At 45.3% G+C, this 15,000-nt stretch overlaps 2 protein-coding genes across 2 annotated transcripts in view; one reads left to right on the top strand and one right to left on the bottom strand.

Moving 5' to 3' along the window:
* Positions 1 to 6,357, bottom strand: part of LOC311323766 (proteasome activator complex subunit 4B-like) — a gene marked incomplete at both ends in the record, with an annotated part of 32,754 nt that extends 26,397 nt beyond the window's left edge. The window contains 9 exons of the mRNA XM_084456065.1: positions 537 to 629; positions 782 to 904; positions 1,780 to 1,854; positions 2,597 to 2,660; positions 3,158 to 3,307; positions 3,396 to 3,440; positions 3,594 to 3,710; positions 4,276 to 4,416; positions 6,164 to 6,357. Of these exons, the coding sequence (XP_084312191.1) occupies positions 537 to 629; positions 782 to 904; positions 1,780 to 1,854; positions 2,597 to 2,660; positions 3,158 to 3,307; positions 3,396 to 3,440; positions 3,594 to 3,710; positions 4,276 to 4,416; positions 6,164 to 6,357 (1,002 nt within the window). The remainder of the gene's footprint in view (positions 1 to 536; positions 630 to 781; positions 905 to 1,779; positions 1,855 to 2,596; positions 2,661 to 3,157; positions 3,308 to 3,395; positions 3,441 to 3,593; positions 3,711 to 4,275; positions 4,417 to 6,163) is intronic.
* Positions 6,358 to 11,970: 5,613 nt separating this feature from the next.
* Positions 11,971 to 15,000, top strand: part of LOC311323765 (thrombospondin-2-like) — a gene marked incomplete at both ends in the record, with an annotated part of 15,176 nt that continues 12,146 nt past the window's right edge. The window contains 3 exons of the mRNA XM_084456064.1: positions 11,971 to 11,980; positions 12,463 to 12,599; positions 13,179 to 13,364. Coding sequence (XP_084312190.1) covers positions 11,971 to 11,980; positions 12,463 to 12,599; positions 13,179 to 13,364 — 333 coding nt within the window. The remainder of the gene's footprint in view (positions 11,981 to 12,462; positions 12,600 to 13,178; positions 13,365 to 15,000) is intronic.

Genomic DNA, 15,000 nt, shown 5'->3' with positions numbered 1-15,000 from the left:
TGAGTGAGTGAGTGAGTGAGTGAGTGAGTGAGTGAGAGAGAGAATGAATGAGGGAGTGAGGGAGTATGTGTGTTGGAGCCGTATCTTCTTTAGAATATGTTTTGTTTGGTTTTCTGTGTGAGAAATTATGTTCTTGATCTCGTTTTGTTTATGCATAATCATGTTCATTTAACAATATTTCTTATGGCACTGGAACAATTGGAATGACTACTCCCCCTAGCCTATGGTTAACGTTACCGCACTTACCTGTGATGGACAATTAGCGGGGTAGCCATACATTTTTCAACCACATACACATACTAATCCAGTTTTCGTTGTCGCGTGGAATGTAAAGAACTGACTTTGCGTCTCGAATTGGATTAAAATAAACAATATTGGATTTGTATCTACGACTGGTCTGGATTATTCTGTTTTGGAGGTGCGTCGGTGGAAAGGTACCCATAGGTTGTCCACGGCTTAGGAACGTTTGGAAATCGAAAGCCGATACAATGTGAATAACTAATTGATGGAGTGTGTGTGTGTGTGTGTTGCCAGACCTGCCAGCGTCCGTGGTTGGACGGGTGGTAGAAAGAGGCGATGCTGTTGAAGAGACAGGTCAGCTGTTTCTGCGCCGGGTTCCCTGGCCCACCCTGCAGGACAGACATGTCATCACCCTGGCCTTCACATCAGCTGCCTCATACTCAGCACTCTGCTGATACAAACTCTCCACCATAGACAATACAACATTGTATGTATGTGTGTGTATATATGTGTGCTTGTGTGTTTATATCTGTGTGTGTACCAGGAGGGCTGTGATCCACACCACCAGGTATCCAATGTCATAGGAGTTGGTGAGGTAGCGCGGTGCCACCATCTGACTGACCCCAACTGGCAGGTTCAGACTACGCAGGATCCTTGTGAAGATCTACCACACACACATGACACACACACACACCACAAAACACTCAGTAGAAAGTCAACACACATCAAGAGGTTCAAGATTCAAGATCCGTACATGGACGCCATGTACATGGTTAGGTGCATACTAGGACTTTGACGAGAGTTAAGGCATACGCTGATGAAGATGACATAGGACAGGGTGCAGGACAGGACAGGACAGTGCAAAGACATGACAGTGCAAATGCAATACAAAAATACAAACATTTAAAAAAGAGATGCACACTAGGGCTGGGTTAAAAAAAAACAATTAATCGATTCAGAATCGATTCATGAATCCCCAAATCGATCTTTTATTTAATGAATGAATGAATAAATGAAGGAATGAATAGTTAATTAATTCATTCAATGATTCATTCAATGATTCATTCATTCATTCATTTTTGGAAATCAGTATCGATACCCAGCCCTAGTATTGATGTGTTGCATAACTTGGCAGTCATGTAATTAAGGTTACAGCAAAAAAAAAAAAAAAGGTTTTAGGAACACTAACCAAATCCATATTGAATAGAATCGAATCGTAATAATCGACTCTGAACCTTGTGAATCAGAATCGAATCGATTCTTGAAATTCGAACCGATACCCAGCCCTAATGCACACACACCAACCTGATGCATTCTGAAGCGGCTCTATTGTACAATATTTGCCTGCTCAAATGCACCTCCTATTGGCTCTTCAAGTACGGCTGTAGAACTTTGGTTTGGTTGGTACTTTGGTTGTTGTTCCAGAGGCAAAGGCTTTGCACACACACACACACACATACGCGCGCACACACACACACACATACACACACACACACACACACACACACAGAAACAGTAAACACTCTGTGTGTGCCTCACCATGGGAATGTAAGGGGTCCAGTCTACATAACCAATGTTATCGTTGGCCAGCCGAGCAAACAGGTTCACTAGATGCTGCAAGAAAACATCAATCAAACCTTAGAAGGCCAGTATACTGCCAACAAGCCATTCAGTGTGTGTGTGTGTGTGTGTGTGTGTCTGTGTGTGTGTGTGTGTGTGTGTGTGACCAACATGGTCTCACTTGGCAGACTTCAGAATTCGACATTTGTCCATCGCCTCCAAACGTCATTTCTAGATGGCATCATACAAATGATGAAAATAACGTGGAGGCGGTAGGGCAGCGAACATTGATCAATTCCGGGGTATTGCGATATGCGGAGCGCGCCCACTAAGCGCCGTCCGAGTAGCTCCACTCCTGGGTCCAGTTTCATAAATTAGCCTGATCCCTGTGTCCACGTTAGAATACGAGCTAGCTAATGCCCACAGTAGCTATAAGAACAGTAGCTAATGCTAGCTAATAATAGCTAGTTGGCTAGCTAGTAGTGTTGTTTGCTAGTTGCTTGTAAAACGTTGTTTGATAGTTTCGCCAGCTAGTTTTGCACTTGGTGTTACCTCACCAAAGTTGTTTGACCCGCAACCCACCCTCAAAAGCACTCGCAAATGTATACCCCTCTTCTATCACGTGTTCCAATGTGAACAACCAACCACAAAACTCTGACAACAACCAATCAAAAACTTAGACCTATCCCAAGTCGTCTGCCGACGTTTATAACTATATGATGCCGTCTAGAAGGAGGCGATGGACAAAGGTCGAATTCTGAAGTCTGCCAAGTGCGACCAGGCTGGTGTGACTCACCCCCTCCCAGTTGGGCTGATTCTGCACTGACACCCACAGACTCATCAACTCATCAAACCACAACCTAAAAGACACAAACACATGTAAGTAAGTGAACACACACACACACACGCACGCACACACACGCACGCAGGCACGCACGCACGCACACACACACACACACACACACACACACACACACACACACACACACAGTCACAGTTAATATAATTTTCCACACTTCTCCCAAAAATATGTACTCATTGACAGCCCCTTGTGGATTTAGAGGTAAGATGAATGGGCTTGGAAAATATTAAGTGTATTGTAAGACATATGAAGTATCTTGGAATTGTACAATGAACGGAAAGTTCTTTCAAACTCATGTATGTGTTCCAATTCTTTTAAATCTACAATGTGGAGCAAGTACACATCTGGAAACTGAAAAAGATTTTCAGAAAGCCAAAATCTGAACTAAATATATTTCAATTGAGATTCTCCAACGAAAAAGCTTGTTTGTCTTACACTAGGCTTCTGTCTCTCTCTCTTTCTCTCTCACACACACACACACACACACACACTCACTGGAAGCCCTGTGTATGTTCCTCTGGGGGCATGATGGTGGGCAAGAAGAGCTCCATGTAGCTGACGGCCTTCTGCATGACCACGTCAAACACACACAACAGGGGGCGCCACTCATCCAGCATCTCCTGGGTGGATGATGCAGGGAAATACCTAGCACACACGCATAATATGACATGAATCACATGAATGATCCCAGTGTTCTTCACTAACTGTCCTTTAGTCCCAATGCAACACTCACAGCCTGCAACTCTTCACCATCGCTTTCAAAATATTCTCCAGTGAGCTACAGAGAAAGAAAGAGAGTATGAGTGTGTATGAATGACAGATGGTAACATTATGTATGAGGGATGTCTCTGTATTTGTGTGTGTGTGTGTGTGTGTGGGGGGGGGGTATGTGTGTTTGTGTGCACGCACGCGTGTTCCTTCCAGAACGTACTTGGGGATCCAGGTGAGGCCGAGGTGTTCCGTCTTCGAGTGGAGGACTTTCTCGCACAGCACGTACAGTGGTCGCCATGGCAACTCCAGATCTTCCCGAGACAGCAGTTCCTTCTTCCTATCAGCGGAGGAAGTGTCATCAGTGGCCAGGCAGTCTCCTGAAGTTGATAGCCTCACCAGACCAGCAGCTCCTCTAACGCTCCAAATCCACCCCATAAATCAGTTCTTCCACACCTAATTTCCCCTTCTCCCTCAAAAATACGAAATTGTCCGATTACGTTTGCATGTTGGCAACTGTCTTGGCTTGCGGCTGTCTGAACTGTAGTGGAAGAAGCATTTCAAAAGTTAATGCCCCCTCAGAGAACGTTGAGGTATGTCTGATGTGTGTCTGTGTGTGTGTGTGTGTGTGTGTGTGTGTGTGTGTGTGTGTGTGTGTGTGTGTGTGTGTGTGTGTGTGCCTGTGCGCGTGCCCTCTCAGAGAACATTGAGATATGTATGATGTGTGTGTGTGTGTGTGTGTGTGTGTGTGTGTGTGTGTGTGTGTGTGCGTGTGTGCGTATGCGTGGGTGTGTGCGTGGGTGCGTGCGTGTGTGTGTGTGTTTGTGCGTGCGTGTGTGTGTGTGTGTGTGTGTGTGCGTATGCGTGGGTGTGTGTGTATGCAGGCATGTGGCGGTCAGGCCTACTTGAGCAGATTGATGAGTAGCCTGGCGAAGCTCTGCGTCATGTGAGGTTCCAAGTTGGGCAGAGTAACCAACTCATAAAGAAGCTTGATAAACAACACATGATCCTGCTTACTGAACCTCCTGCCATACAGCTTCAGAAACCTGCAGGAAGAAAGAGAGAGAGATGTAGTAATGCATCACAAACCCCTATTAGTCTACATATATTTACAGACATCTACAGGGGATTTAATGATTGGAAACCAAGTGGGACCACCGCCAGTCTCCACCAGCACACACACACACACACACACACACACACACACACACACATACACACACACAGGTCTGCTAATAGGGTCGGTCGCCTGATCGCTTCCTGTTGGAGTTAAAGCAAGTGACCCATGTTCTCACCAGACACACACAACGTCACAGCCACTAATGAGATGAGGGGTGTCGGAAAGACAGCCATGAAACGTGAAACTGTAAAGAAACATGTTGAAACAGCACAAGGGTTGATGTGCTGGGACTCACCTAGGGTTGGATGAACTAACCAAGTCATTGCTGAAGTTATCTTGATAGATAGGCCCACATAATTGGCTCTAAACTAAACTCTTATATTGGATTCAGTGTTCACTCCTCATTGTGACATTGAGTGGGCTAATTAGTAGGGATGCACGATAAATATCTGACAGAAAATTATCGAGCCGATATCAGGAATTATGATGTCATATAGATAAATCCGATAACGTTAAGAATAGCTCCCTCTCTCTCTCTCTCTATATATATATATATATATTTATTTTTTTATTTTATTTTTTTAAAGCTCCAATAATAAAGCGGGATTGCGTAGCTTTCCAGTACTGTATTGTATTATTAGGAAGAGGTCTGTTTGATGTATTTCTTAGCTCCACCCGGTTTGTCTGTACTATGATGTGGATGGATTGGGAAGAGGGACGTTTTTTTCTTTTGAGACAAATCAAGCGTTCCCTTTCTCCTGCTTGTGCCGTAAACGGCCTGTCATAAACTTCCCCTGCAGAGAAGCTAGGTGTAAATAAACACTTTACTAAGGCTAAGGTTTACATTTGCTATTCATTTTAAAGAGAGAGAGTTTTGTTTCCATTACGTTATGGAGCACAACAACCTAGCATCTGCACTGAATTGTGTATCTGCTAAGAAGAGTGATTCACTAGTTCATTCACTGTTCATGGAAATACAGAGGACTGGGACCAGTTTATTTGAAAAAAATAAATATATGCAGAGACAGAACTGTTCTTGGTTTTTGTTTTGTTAATAGTAGTGATGATATTTGGTTAGGACAAAGCTACTGTTTGTTAAATCCACCTTTGTTTACCAGTCTTTCTTACCTCCAGGTGGGCAAAAACTACAGGTGAATCTAAATTTTAAAACGAATAAATATAAATATGTTATTGGTTATCGGTATCGGTCTTGAGAAGCAGGAAGTTATCGGTATCGGCTTGAAAAAAAATAATATCGTGCATCTACTAATTAGCCTACTTTTGTTATCTGGAACTAGGCTACTCTGTGAATTTAACGAACACGCTTAGAAAAGTGTCTTCTTGGTGGGCAACACAACACACATCGTTACCCGGTTGCTTGGTGCCGGCTCATCTAGGTTTAATAAACATAAGGATTTTTTTTTATTATGATTGTAGCCTAAGGATTTCCCGTGGCACACACACCTGAGGCGGGAAATCCTTAGGCTACAATAATAGTTTGACTTGACAGTTCTACAGTAACCTAACTTATTTTTGTCAAAGGTTCTAACCATGCTTCAAAAGTTCAGAATTTATGGGACAGAGCATTTCAGCCTAAATTCTTACCAAATGTAGCATCCAACCCCCCATAATAAACCCACCAGGCTGCTGTGGAGGCTAGCCTCTATACTTACGAGGCAAGTCTTCTGGTCCAGAAAGAGACTCCAGGCCACAGCTCTCTGAGTAGGACGGCCCGGGACAGGTTGGCTTTGATCTCGGCCAGCAGCTCAGTCGCCTCTTGGTCCAGCCGGTCTGCGTATGGCAGCAGGCCGTTATAAACAATCTCCTTCTGAGGGACGAACCCAAGCGATTCGGCCTGGTCCCTCATCGTATTCCGGAATATTTTTTCTCGCTTGTTTGAGGGGCGGTCATCCAAACGGTCGCTCTGTCTATGGAATTATTTTTGTTTCCTTCAAGGTGCCTCAGCATAGACGCCCCCCCCGCCACGAGCTCCGGTATCACAGTACAAAAGAAAAAGTGTGTCAGGCGCTAATTAAAAGAAAGGCTATTAAGCGCGAGCTCGCCTCTGACCTCTCTGCAGGTCACACGCTACGTCACAGTCTCCGGTGCGCTCGGGCCAGGATGTCCGCGCCGCACGCGCGCTTATGGTTGCATGGTCACTGGAGCGCGCACTCTTCTTCTGTCTTGTTCTTCCAGAACGTGTTGTCTTTGTGGCTGTGGCTATCATCCAATTAGGCTATGTAGAGCCTGTGTGTATGTGACAGTCAGGCGACTGGCAGCACGAAGAGCAGCACACGAGCACCGGCCCTACATCCTCACAACTACAAATCCCAGCAGCTAGTGTGTGTATTAAGGTGTTAGCCTAATCTGTGGGGTTCTAGAAACTAACAGGATAACCTGCTAACAAGATCAATTCCCTTCCCCCCTGCCACTGAGCTGCAGTCCTTCCTTAACACACACAAGCACACACTCTCTCTCTCTCTCTCTCTCTCTCTCTCTCTCTCTCTCTCTCTCTCTCTCTCTCACACACACATACACACACACACACACACATCATCTGCCAGATTTATTGTTTACCCGACTTCATACCTATTGACCAATACCAATGCCCCTCCAGTTCCTGCCAGACTGGCCCAACCCACCAACCTTTCTCCTGTCTAGTCTTCCTTTACTTCCATGTAAATCCACTTATTTTAAATCCATGTAATTCAATGAGCTTTATTTGAATGGTATGGCGTCATTTCAGCAAAAGCCACGGCAAGGCCGGTAGTGAACGAAGCAAGTACGTGACACCGCCACCCCCTTGGTGGAAACATTTTGTCAAATCAGTTAGTAAATTAGTGGTGGGTTTTTTCTATACAATTCACTTATTTGACATTGAGATAACATTGAGCAAACTACTGAGCTGAGACAACTGCAGTACAGTAACAGAATAGTGTCATAACCTCTCTGCTGGCTGTAGTTGCAACTAAACCCAGTTATAGTTGGGTAAGGTTTTGATGATAAACTGTCTATTCTTTTTCTTGCCATTGAGTCCCAATTTTCCTTAGGTATGGTTTTGAGGTGTGTGCTCAACAGAATGTAGTATCATGAACACGTTCATAAAAAGTAGGACTATAGGTTACTGAATGCTAGATGTGACAGGACCAACAACCAATCTAGATATCCACAAACATATAAGTAATTCAAAGTAGTTGATCTTCCCCATCATGTAATGATTTAATTATTTATATGCTTTTATCCTCTCCACAAATTAACACAAAATCGTCCTTGGGAATTGAATTTGCGGATGATATTAAGTCAAGTTTTTCACCAAAATCCAGACCATGATTGTATTGACATAGCATGACATGGACGTCATCAATATGTTCATCAATATGTTACACTTGAGTCAACAGTTAGCCTATTATGGTGTTTATACATTTGTTTATCCCACCTAAATTAATCAGAACTAGAAAGGGTGCTCGGAGAGCACAGGCCTCTGTGCATTAATGCAACTCAGTTGAAATGGTTAAAATCACACCTCAGTTTATATGTAATAGCTTTGCCATACCAAAACAACAGCCAGAAATGGTGTCAGCACCACTAGGTGAACCTCTTACTGTGGCTTAGAGGGAAGGGAACACACAACACACACATTATCTTCAGCGGTCGCATGGAATTTGTCCTCTGCATTTGACCCATCCCAGCCGTCCTCCTCCAGGGTAGGCGGGAAGCCTTGTCAGTGGCGCCCGAGGACCAAGTTCAAGTGCTCAGTCCAGGTCCTGGTCAGGGACAGGATAGAAGAGCATCGGTTCTTCTGCATGTTTTTTGTATTGGGTTCTTGGGAAGAAACCCACGGGGAGGACATCAAACAAATTCTTATATACAATAGTGGCCTGGCAAAAGGCAAAGCCTCTCATTCCCTCTCTCTCCCCTTCTCTCTCCTTCTCTCTCCTTCCCTCACTCTCCTTCCATCTCTCTCCCCTTCTCTATCTCTCTCCTTCCCTCTCTCTCTCCTTCCCCTTCTCTTGTGCTCTCTCCTTCCTTCTTCCTCTCTCTCCTTCTCTCTTTCTCACTCCCTCTCTCCCCTTCCGTCTTTCTCTGTCACTCTGTCTCTCTGTCTCTCTCTCTTTCTCTCTCTCTCTCTCTCTTTCTAAAATCATATAAATGAGGGACTGAGGGGAATGTCAAATTTAAGCTAAAAAGACAGCAGCACACATCCAACATTTCAACACAGTAAAAAGACTGTGGCACGCATCCAAACATTTCAACACGCTGTCTACTTACATACAATCACAGCATTAGGCAATAGCTACAGTAAAAGATGGAGCAACAATAGAACAAAAGTAGCAGGCAAAGAAACAGCAGCAGCAAGCAAGAGAGCAAGTACAAATCCAAACATTTCCAACACCCAAAACACCCTATATTTACATACATTCACAGCATCATGGAATACAATAAAAGAACAAAGAGCAAGTAGCACACACACACGCGCATGCAACAGCAGCAGCAAGAGAGCTAGGAAACAGCTGCATGTATCAGTGAGAATTTCCATAAGAGTCCTTGAAAAAACTCACTTAGGGATTAAATTGTGCAGTTTTTGTGTTTTTTGCAGATTGTACCAGTCTCTGGGTGCAGCAGCCCGAAATGACGACAGAGGTATATGTTTTGGGACATAGACAGCAGCTGTAGTTGGCAGCAAGTGACACAGGTACTGGGGGTGGGGCAGACCAAGGAGGGTTTTAAGCTTGAATCAGTGAATATTACGACGGTGTAAGGATGGCCAGTTGATGGAGGAATATACATACAGTAGAGTACAGTGGTGTGATTTGAAAGGGGCATTTGTAGCAAACCAGATAGCAGAGAACATGAAGCTGTTGGAGTCCTTGCATGCCGACCTATATACAATGCTACCATAATCAAACGTGGAAAGGATGGTTATTCACAAAGCCTGCTATCCTAAAGTGACTTAAGTATTGCATCTGAGGGACCAACGAGTGACTAGTGAGTGACCAGAGATCCCAACACTGCCCAGTCTGCCAGCAAGGATAGAGTGATCGACAGTGTCAAAGGCCTTAGCTAAATCAAGACTGCACAATCTAGAATCTAAAACGGAAGTGATGTCATTGAGGACTTTCAGTGACACAGCCATAATCAGAAACCAGATTGAACACAAGACAGAAAATTATAAACATCCAGGTAATTAGTAAGTTGCTTATTTACCAGTTTTTCCAACATTTTTGATAAACAACGCATTGTAGAGAGGGATCTATAAAAGTTAGGAAAGCCTGATCTCTGCTTTCCATGCACATGGGACTTCAGCCGTGTGGAGGGACAGGTTAAAAAGATTTGGAATGGGAGCTGCAATTATGGGGGCTGTAAAGGAAAAATCTTACTTGGTTTAGTTTAGATTTCAAAGAACACGCTGAGTGGTCGGTCAAGCTGGTTTTAAACAAAGGCAATAGTTTTATTCTGTTACGATTCTGCAGAGTCGGACTCTAGCACAGGAAGTGAATCCGGGCAGAGTGAGTCAGATGTGGACGAGGTCGATAGGTTATACAGTGAAAAAGGAAGTGACATAGTTTCAGGATGAAGAGGACAGGGAAGTGATGTCACACAGGAAGAATTTGTAGTTTTAACAGACTGATCTATGAGAACGAAGTCAAGTAGGAAAACAGAACACTTTAGTGAGACTTGAATTTCATTCACAGGGCCGCAATCTTAAAGAAGAAAGGGTCCAACTGCTCCGACTGCAGCCCATCACCACCACCTTTTCTCTTATTCTCACTCTCCTCTTCCTCTCTCTTCTCTCCTCTCTCTCTTTTTACATCAATTAGACCTGTCCCACTCTCCTGTCTCCAGTTTTCCTCTGATCAATCTCACCTCCGAGACCTGCTGCTGGAGCCCTCTCCTCTACCTCTCAATGTCCTTAACAGAGAGTCATTGGTCCCTTTTCAGAGAAATTCAAGGCTTGCTTCTATTGGTAGGCAACTTCAAGTTTCAATGTGTGTGTGTGTGTGTGTGTGTGTGTGTGTGTTTGTTGAACATCTGTAGAATCCATTATTCCACAAGTGGAATCCACAGATGGAAAAAGTGATGCAGGATTATTCCTCTCTGAACTCGGGGATGGAGGGACTGAACACTGAAAGATGCCCCGGGGAGAGAGAGAGAGAGGGGGGGGGGGGGGGGGGGAGAGAGAGAGGGGGAGACAGGGAGAGAGAGAGAGAGAGAGAGAGAGAGAGAGAGAGAGAGACATCCCACAGGATGGAAGCCTCAAGTGTACGTCTGGGGATGTTGGTTTGCCCCAGGGTTAGTACCTCATCATGAAGGAGGTCTAACACCACAGGTGATTAGCACTGGTGATTTATACAAATGCCTGTTGGAATATGCATACAGTTATTCATCTGTATGTGTGTGTGTGTGAGCGCATTTGTATGTGTGTGTATTGGTGGGTAGGGGTTTAAATTATGTGTCTGGGAATTCTGCATCTAGACTTCAACAAACACACACATGTACACATACCCCCCCCCCCCCCCACACACACACACGTACACATACCGGCCCGCCCCCCCCCCCCCCCCCCACACACACACACACACATATACACATACCCACACATACTTCTCTATTCCTCCAGCTGCACTTCTCTCTGGGAGATATGCAAGTCTGTTCATTGCCAGACAGATGGGTAATATATGCGCCCCCTTCCAGCCACACACAGACACACACACACACACACACACACACAAACAAGCTCGAGACAAACCAGAGCTGCAGCTTGTGCAGCTCGGTTGGATTTGGGTCTCCTTCTCTTTCATCTATTTGTATGTTCGTAAGTCTTTTCTCTAACTGAGATTGATTGACTAATTTCTGCGGAGGCCATTGATCATCTTTTGCCAGGTGAGTGGTGACAGCTGTTATGTAACAGCCGCTGGGGAGCAGCCGGCTACAAGGGGCGAGCAGCCTCAATCCTGCCTGTCTGTCTGCGCAACTGACTTACTATCTGACTGATTAACTGACTGACTGACTATCTGACTGATTAACTGACTGACTGACTATCTGACTGATTAACTGACTGACTGACTATCTGACTGATTAACTGACTGACTGACTATCTGACTGATTAACTGACTGACTGACTGACTGGCTGACTGACTGACTGGCTGATTGACTGACTGCCTGATTGACAGACTGTCTGATTAATTGACTGGCTGACTGACTGACTGACTGACTGACTGACTGACTGACTGACTGACTGGCTGAGTGACTGACTGCCTGATTGACAGACTGTCTGATTAATTGACTGGCTGGCTGGCTGACTGACTGACTGACTGACTGACTGACTGACTGACTGACTGACTGACTGATTGACTAGCTGGCTGACTGACTGACTGAATGACTGATTGACTGACTAATTGAGTGACTGACTGCCTGGTTGACTGACTGCCTGGTTGACTGACTGTCTGTCTGACTGGTTGACTGACTGACTGACTGACACATGGAGGCAGGTAGATTCATTATCCTGTCTACAGGATATCAACCTAGGTGTTGTCCATGTCACTGTATCAGTGTTAGTATAACCATATAGCATTATAATATACTGTCGTTGCTTTACATATTGGTATTACTGTGTTTTTGTGTTCATTTCGATGTGTGTTTTCATGAGTCGATATTGTCCGTGTGTGTGTCTGTGTGTGTGTGTGTGTGTGTGTATGTATGTGTGTGTGTGTGTGTGTGTGTGTGTGTGTGTGTGTCTGTGTTTGTGTGGTATGCATACTGTAGGCATGAGTCCACTGAGTTGTTTTTCCTGGCTTCTGATGATTCTGGGTGCAGACGCTCTTACCTCAGGTAACAAACGTGCATTCACGCACACAGTCCTTCTCGTCCAGAATCACAAATGCACACACAGACACACACGCACACACACACACACACACACACACACACACAAACACACATGCACACACTCACACACTCCTCTTTCCCGTAGATGGAGTGACTGCTGAGGTAGGAGGCGTGGCCCCTGAGAAGTGCTACTATTCATGCGGGGAACTATTGACTCTGCTCTCTGAGCTGCATGGCTTGCGTGTCGTCACCAGCAACTTGCTAAAGGACCTGCAGAGAGCGGTAGGGGGTATAGACACACACACACACACACACACACACACACACACACACACAACACACTCAGTCTAGCCTAGCCTATGGGGTATGGGGTGTGAAAAGTGCCATTTTGGTTGCTTGTTCCAAGCTTACTTACAACGTGTATGTATGTATGTGTGTATGTGTGTATGTATATACATACACACACACATACATACATACACACACGTTCGCGTTAACCAGCACAGCTCACTACAAAACATGCGCACATGCGCGGTAGTTCGATCGCGCTTTAAATGAATGGGGGAGCTCACGTGACCGAATGACTGTTTGCGTTGTGAGTTGTGAGCTCAGTGGTGCGTGTATGTATGTATGTGTGTCTGGGTGTCTGTCACGTGTATGTATGTGTGTATGTATGAGATCGAACATAGCCTACATACATACATACATACATACTAACCCACACCTGCGAAACGTGGAACTTCCCACCCCCATACCCCCATACCCCATAGCCTAGCCTAGATAAACAAGGTGTGTCTGTGTGTGTGTGTGTGTGTGTGTGTGCGTGTGCGTGTGTGTGCGAGCGTATGTGTGTGCGCGCAGACGGAGGAAAACGAGGAGATGCTCATTTCTCTGTTGGAGTTTGAGAACAGCAGCATCAGCAGCACCATCGTTAGCAGTAGCGGCGGCGGTGGAGGAGCGCGGGGGTCGGAGTGCGAGCAGGACGGCCGCGTGTTCATCCAGGGGGAGGAGTGGGACGTGGATGACTGCACCTCCTGCACATGCCAGGTCGGTCTCAGACACACAGCCATGGAGCTGGACAACTGTTACAAGCTACCTTCCCAGTCTAGTCCGCAAGCCTTAGTTACTGCACATGCTTTTGGGGCTATAACGGTAATATGATACCCCATAAAACCAGTCTTTTAAAGATGTCTCTCTCTGAACCCCTGTGTGTGTGTGTGTGTGTGTGTGTGTGTGTGTGTGTGTGTGTGTGTGTGTGTGTGTGTGTGTGTGTGTGTGTGTGTGCGTGCGAAGGATGGTGAGACGGTATGTAGACAGATGGCATGTCCCGCTGTATCATGTGCCAGCCCTACTTTCTCTGAGGCAGAGTGCTGCCCTCTGTGTCTGTGTGAGTATATATCCTCTACGTCTGTGTGAGTATATATCCTCTGTGTCTGGGTGAGTATATATCCTCTATGTCTGTGTGAGTATATATCCTCTGTGTCTGTGTGAGTATATATCCTCTATGTATGTGTGAGTATATATCCTCTATGTATGTGAGTGCAGTCAAGCCAGAAAGTCTGCACACCCCTTTCACCTTCTCCACGTTTTATTGCGTTGCAGACTTATTCAACAGATTGAGTTCGTTTTTTGTCTCAAAATTCTACACAAAATAGCCCATAATGACAAAGTGAAAACAGGTTTTTAGACATTTGTGCTAATTTATGAAAAATAAAAATGTAAAATAGCATATGTACACAAGTGTGCATACCCTTTAATATGACACACAAAAGTGAGTGGAGTGCATTTTGTTTCCACTGATGCAGCTTCAAGGTATCTTGGGAAAGAAGCTATGAGCTTGGCACACTTGTTTCTGGAGATGTTTGCCCATTCCTCTTGGCATATCCTTGCAAGCTTCGTCAGGTTGGATGGGGAGTGTCGGTACACAGCTCTTTCCACAGATGTTCAATTGGATTCAGGTCTGGGCTCTGGCTGGGCCACTCAAGGACATTCACAGACTCTCCAAAACCACAACCATTCTCTTGGCTGTGTGCTTAGTGTTGTTGTCATGTTGGAAGGTAAACCGTTGCCCCAGTCTGAAGTCCAGAGCGCTCTGGAGTAGCTTTTCTTCAAGGATCTCGGTGTACTTAGCTGTGTGCATCCTTCCCTCTATCAGGACTAGTCACCCCGTTCCCACTGCTGAAAAACATCCCCACATCATGATGCTGCCACCGCCATGCTTCACTGTAGGGATGGTATTAGCCCGGTGATGAGCGGTGCCTGGTTTCCTCCAGATGTGACGCTTGGTATTAAGGGCCAAAAAGTTCAATTTTGATTTAATTAGACCAGATAACCTTGATTCTCATGGGTTGAGAGTCCTCTAGATGCCTTTTGGCAAACTCCAAGCGGGCTGCCATGTGCCTTTTACTAGGGAGCAGCTTACTGGCTACTCTACTTTATCCTTCACCCTCCTGCTCACCTCCCTGGCCAAGGCCTGTCTTCCCTGAGTGCTCAGTTTGGCTGGGCAGCCAAGTCTAGGAAGAGTCTTAGTGGTTCCAAACTTCCATTTACGAATGATGGCGGCACTGTGCTGTGCAGTGGGACCTGTAAAGCTGTTGTATTTGCAAATGCAAACACACCAACAGACTTTGCATAACATAAAAACGAACATCGCTTTAGCATCCATGATCATTAGAGCACGTCT

This window comes from Borostomias antarcticus, assembly GCF_949987555.1.
Source record: "Borostomias antarcticus genome assembly, chromosome: 22".
NCBI classification, from domain to species: Eukaryota; Metazoa; Chordata; class Actinopteri; order Stomiiformes; family Stomiidae; genus Borostomias; species Borostomias antarcticus.
The sequence above is the reverse complement of the archived record's forward strand: the minus strand, read 5'-3'. Positions and strand labels throughout refer to the sequence as shown.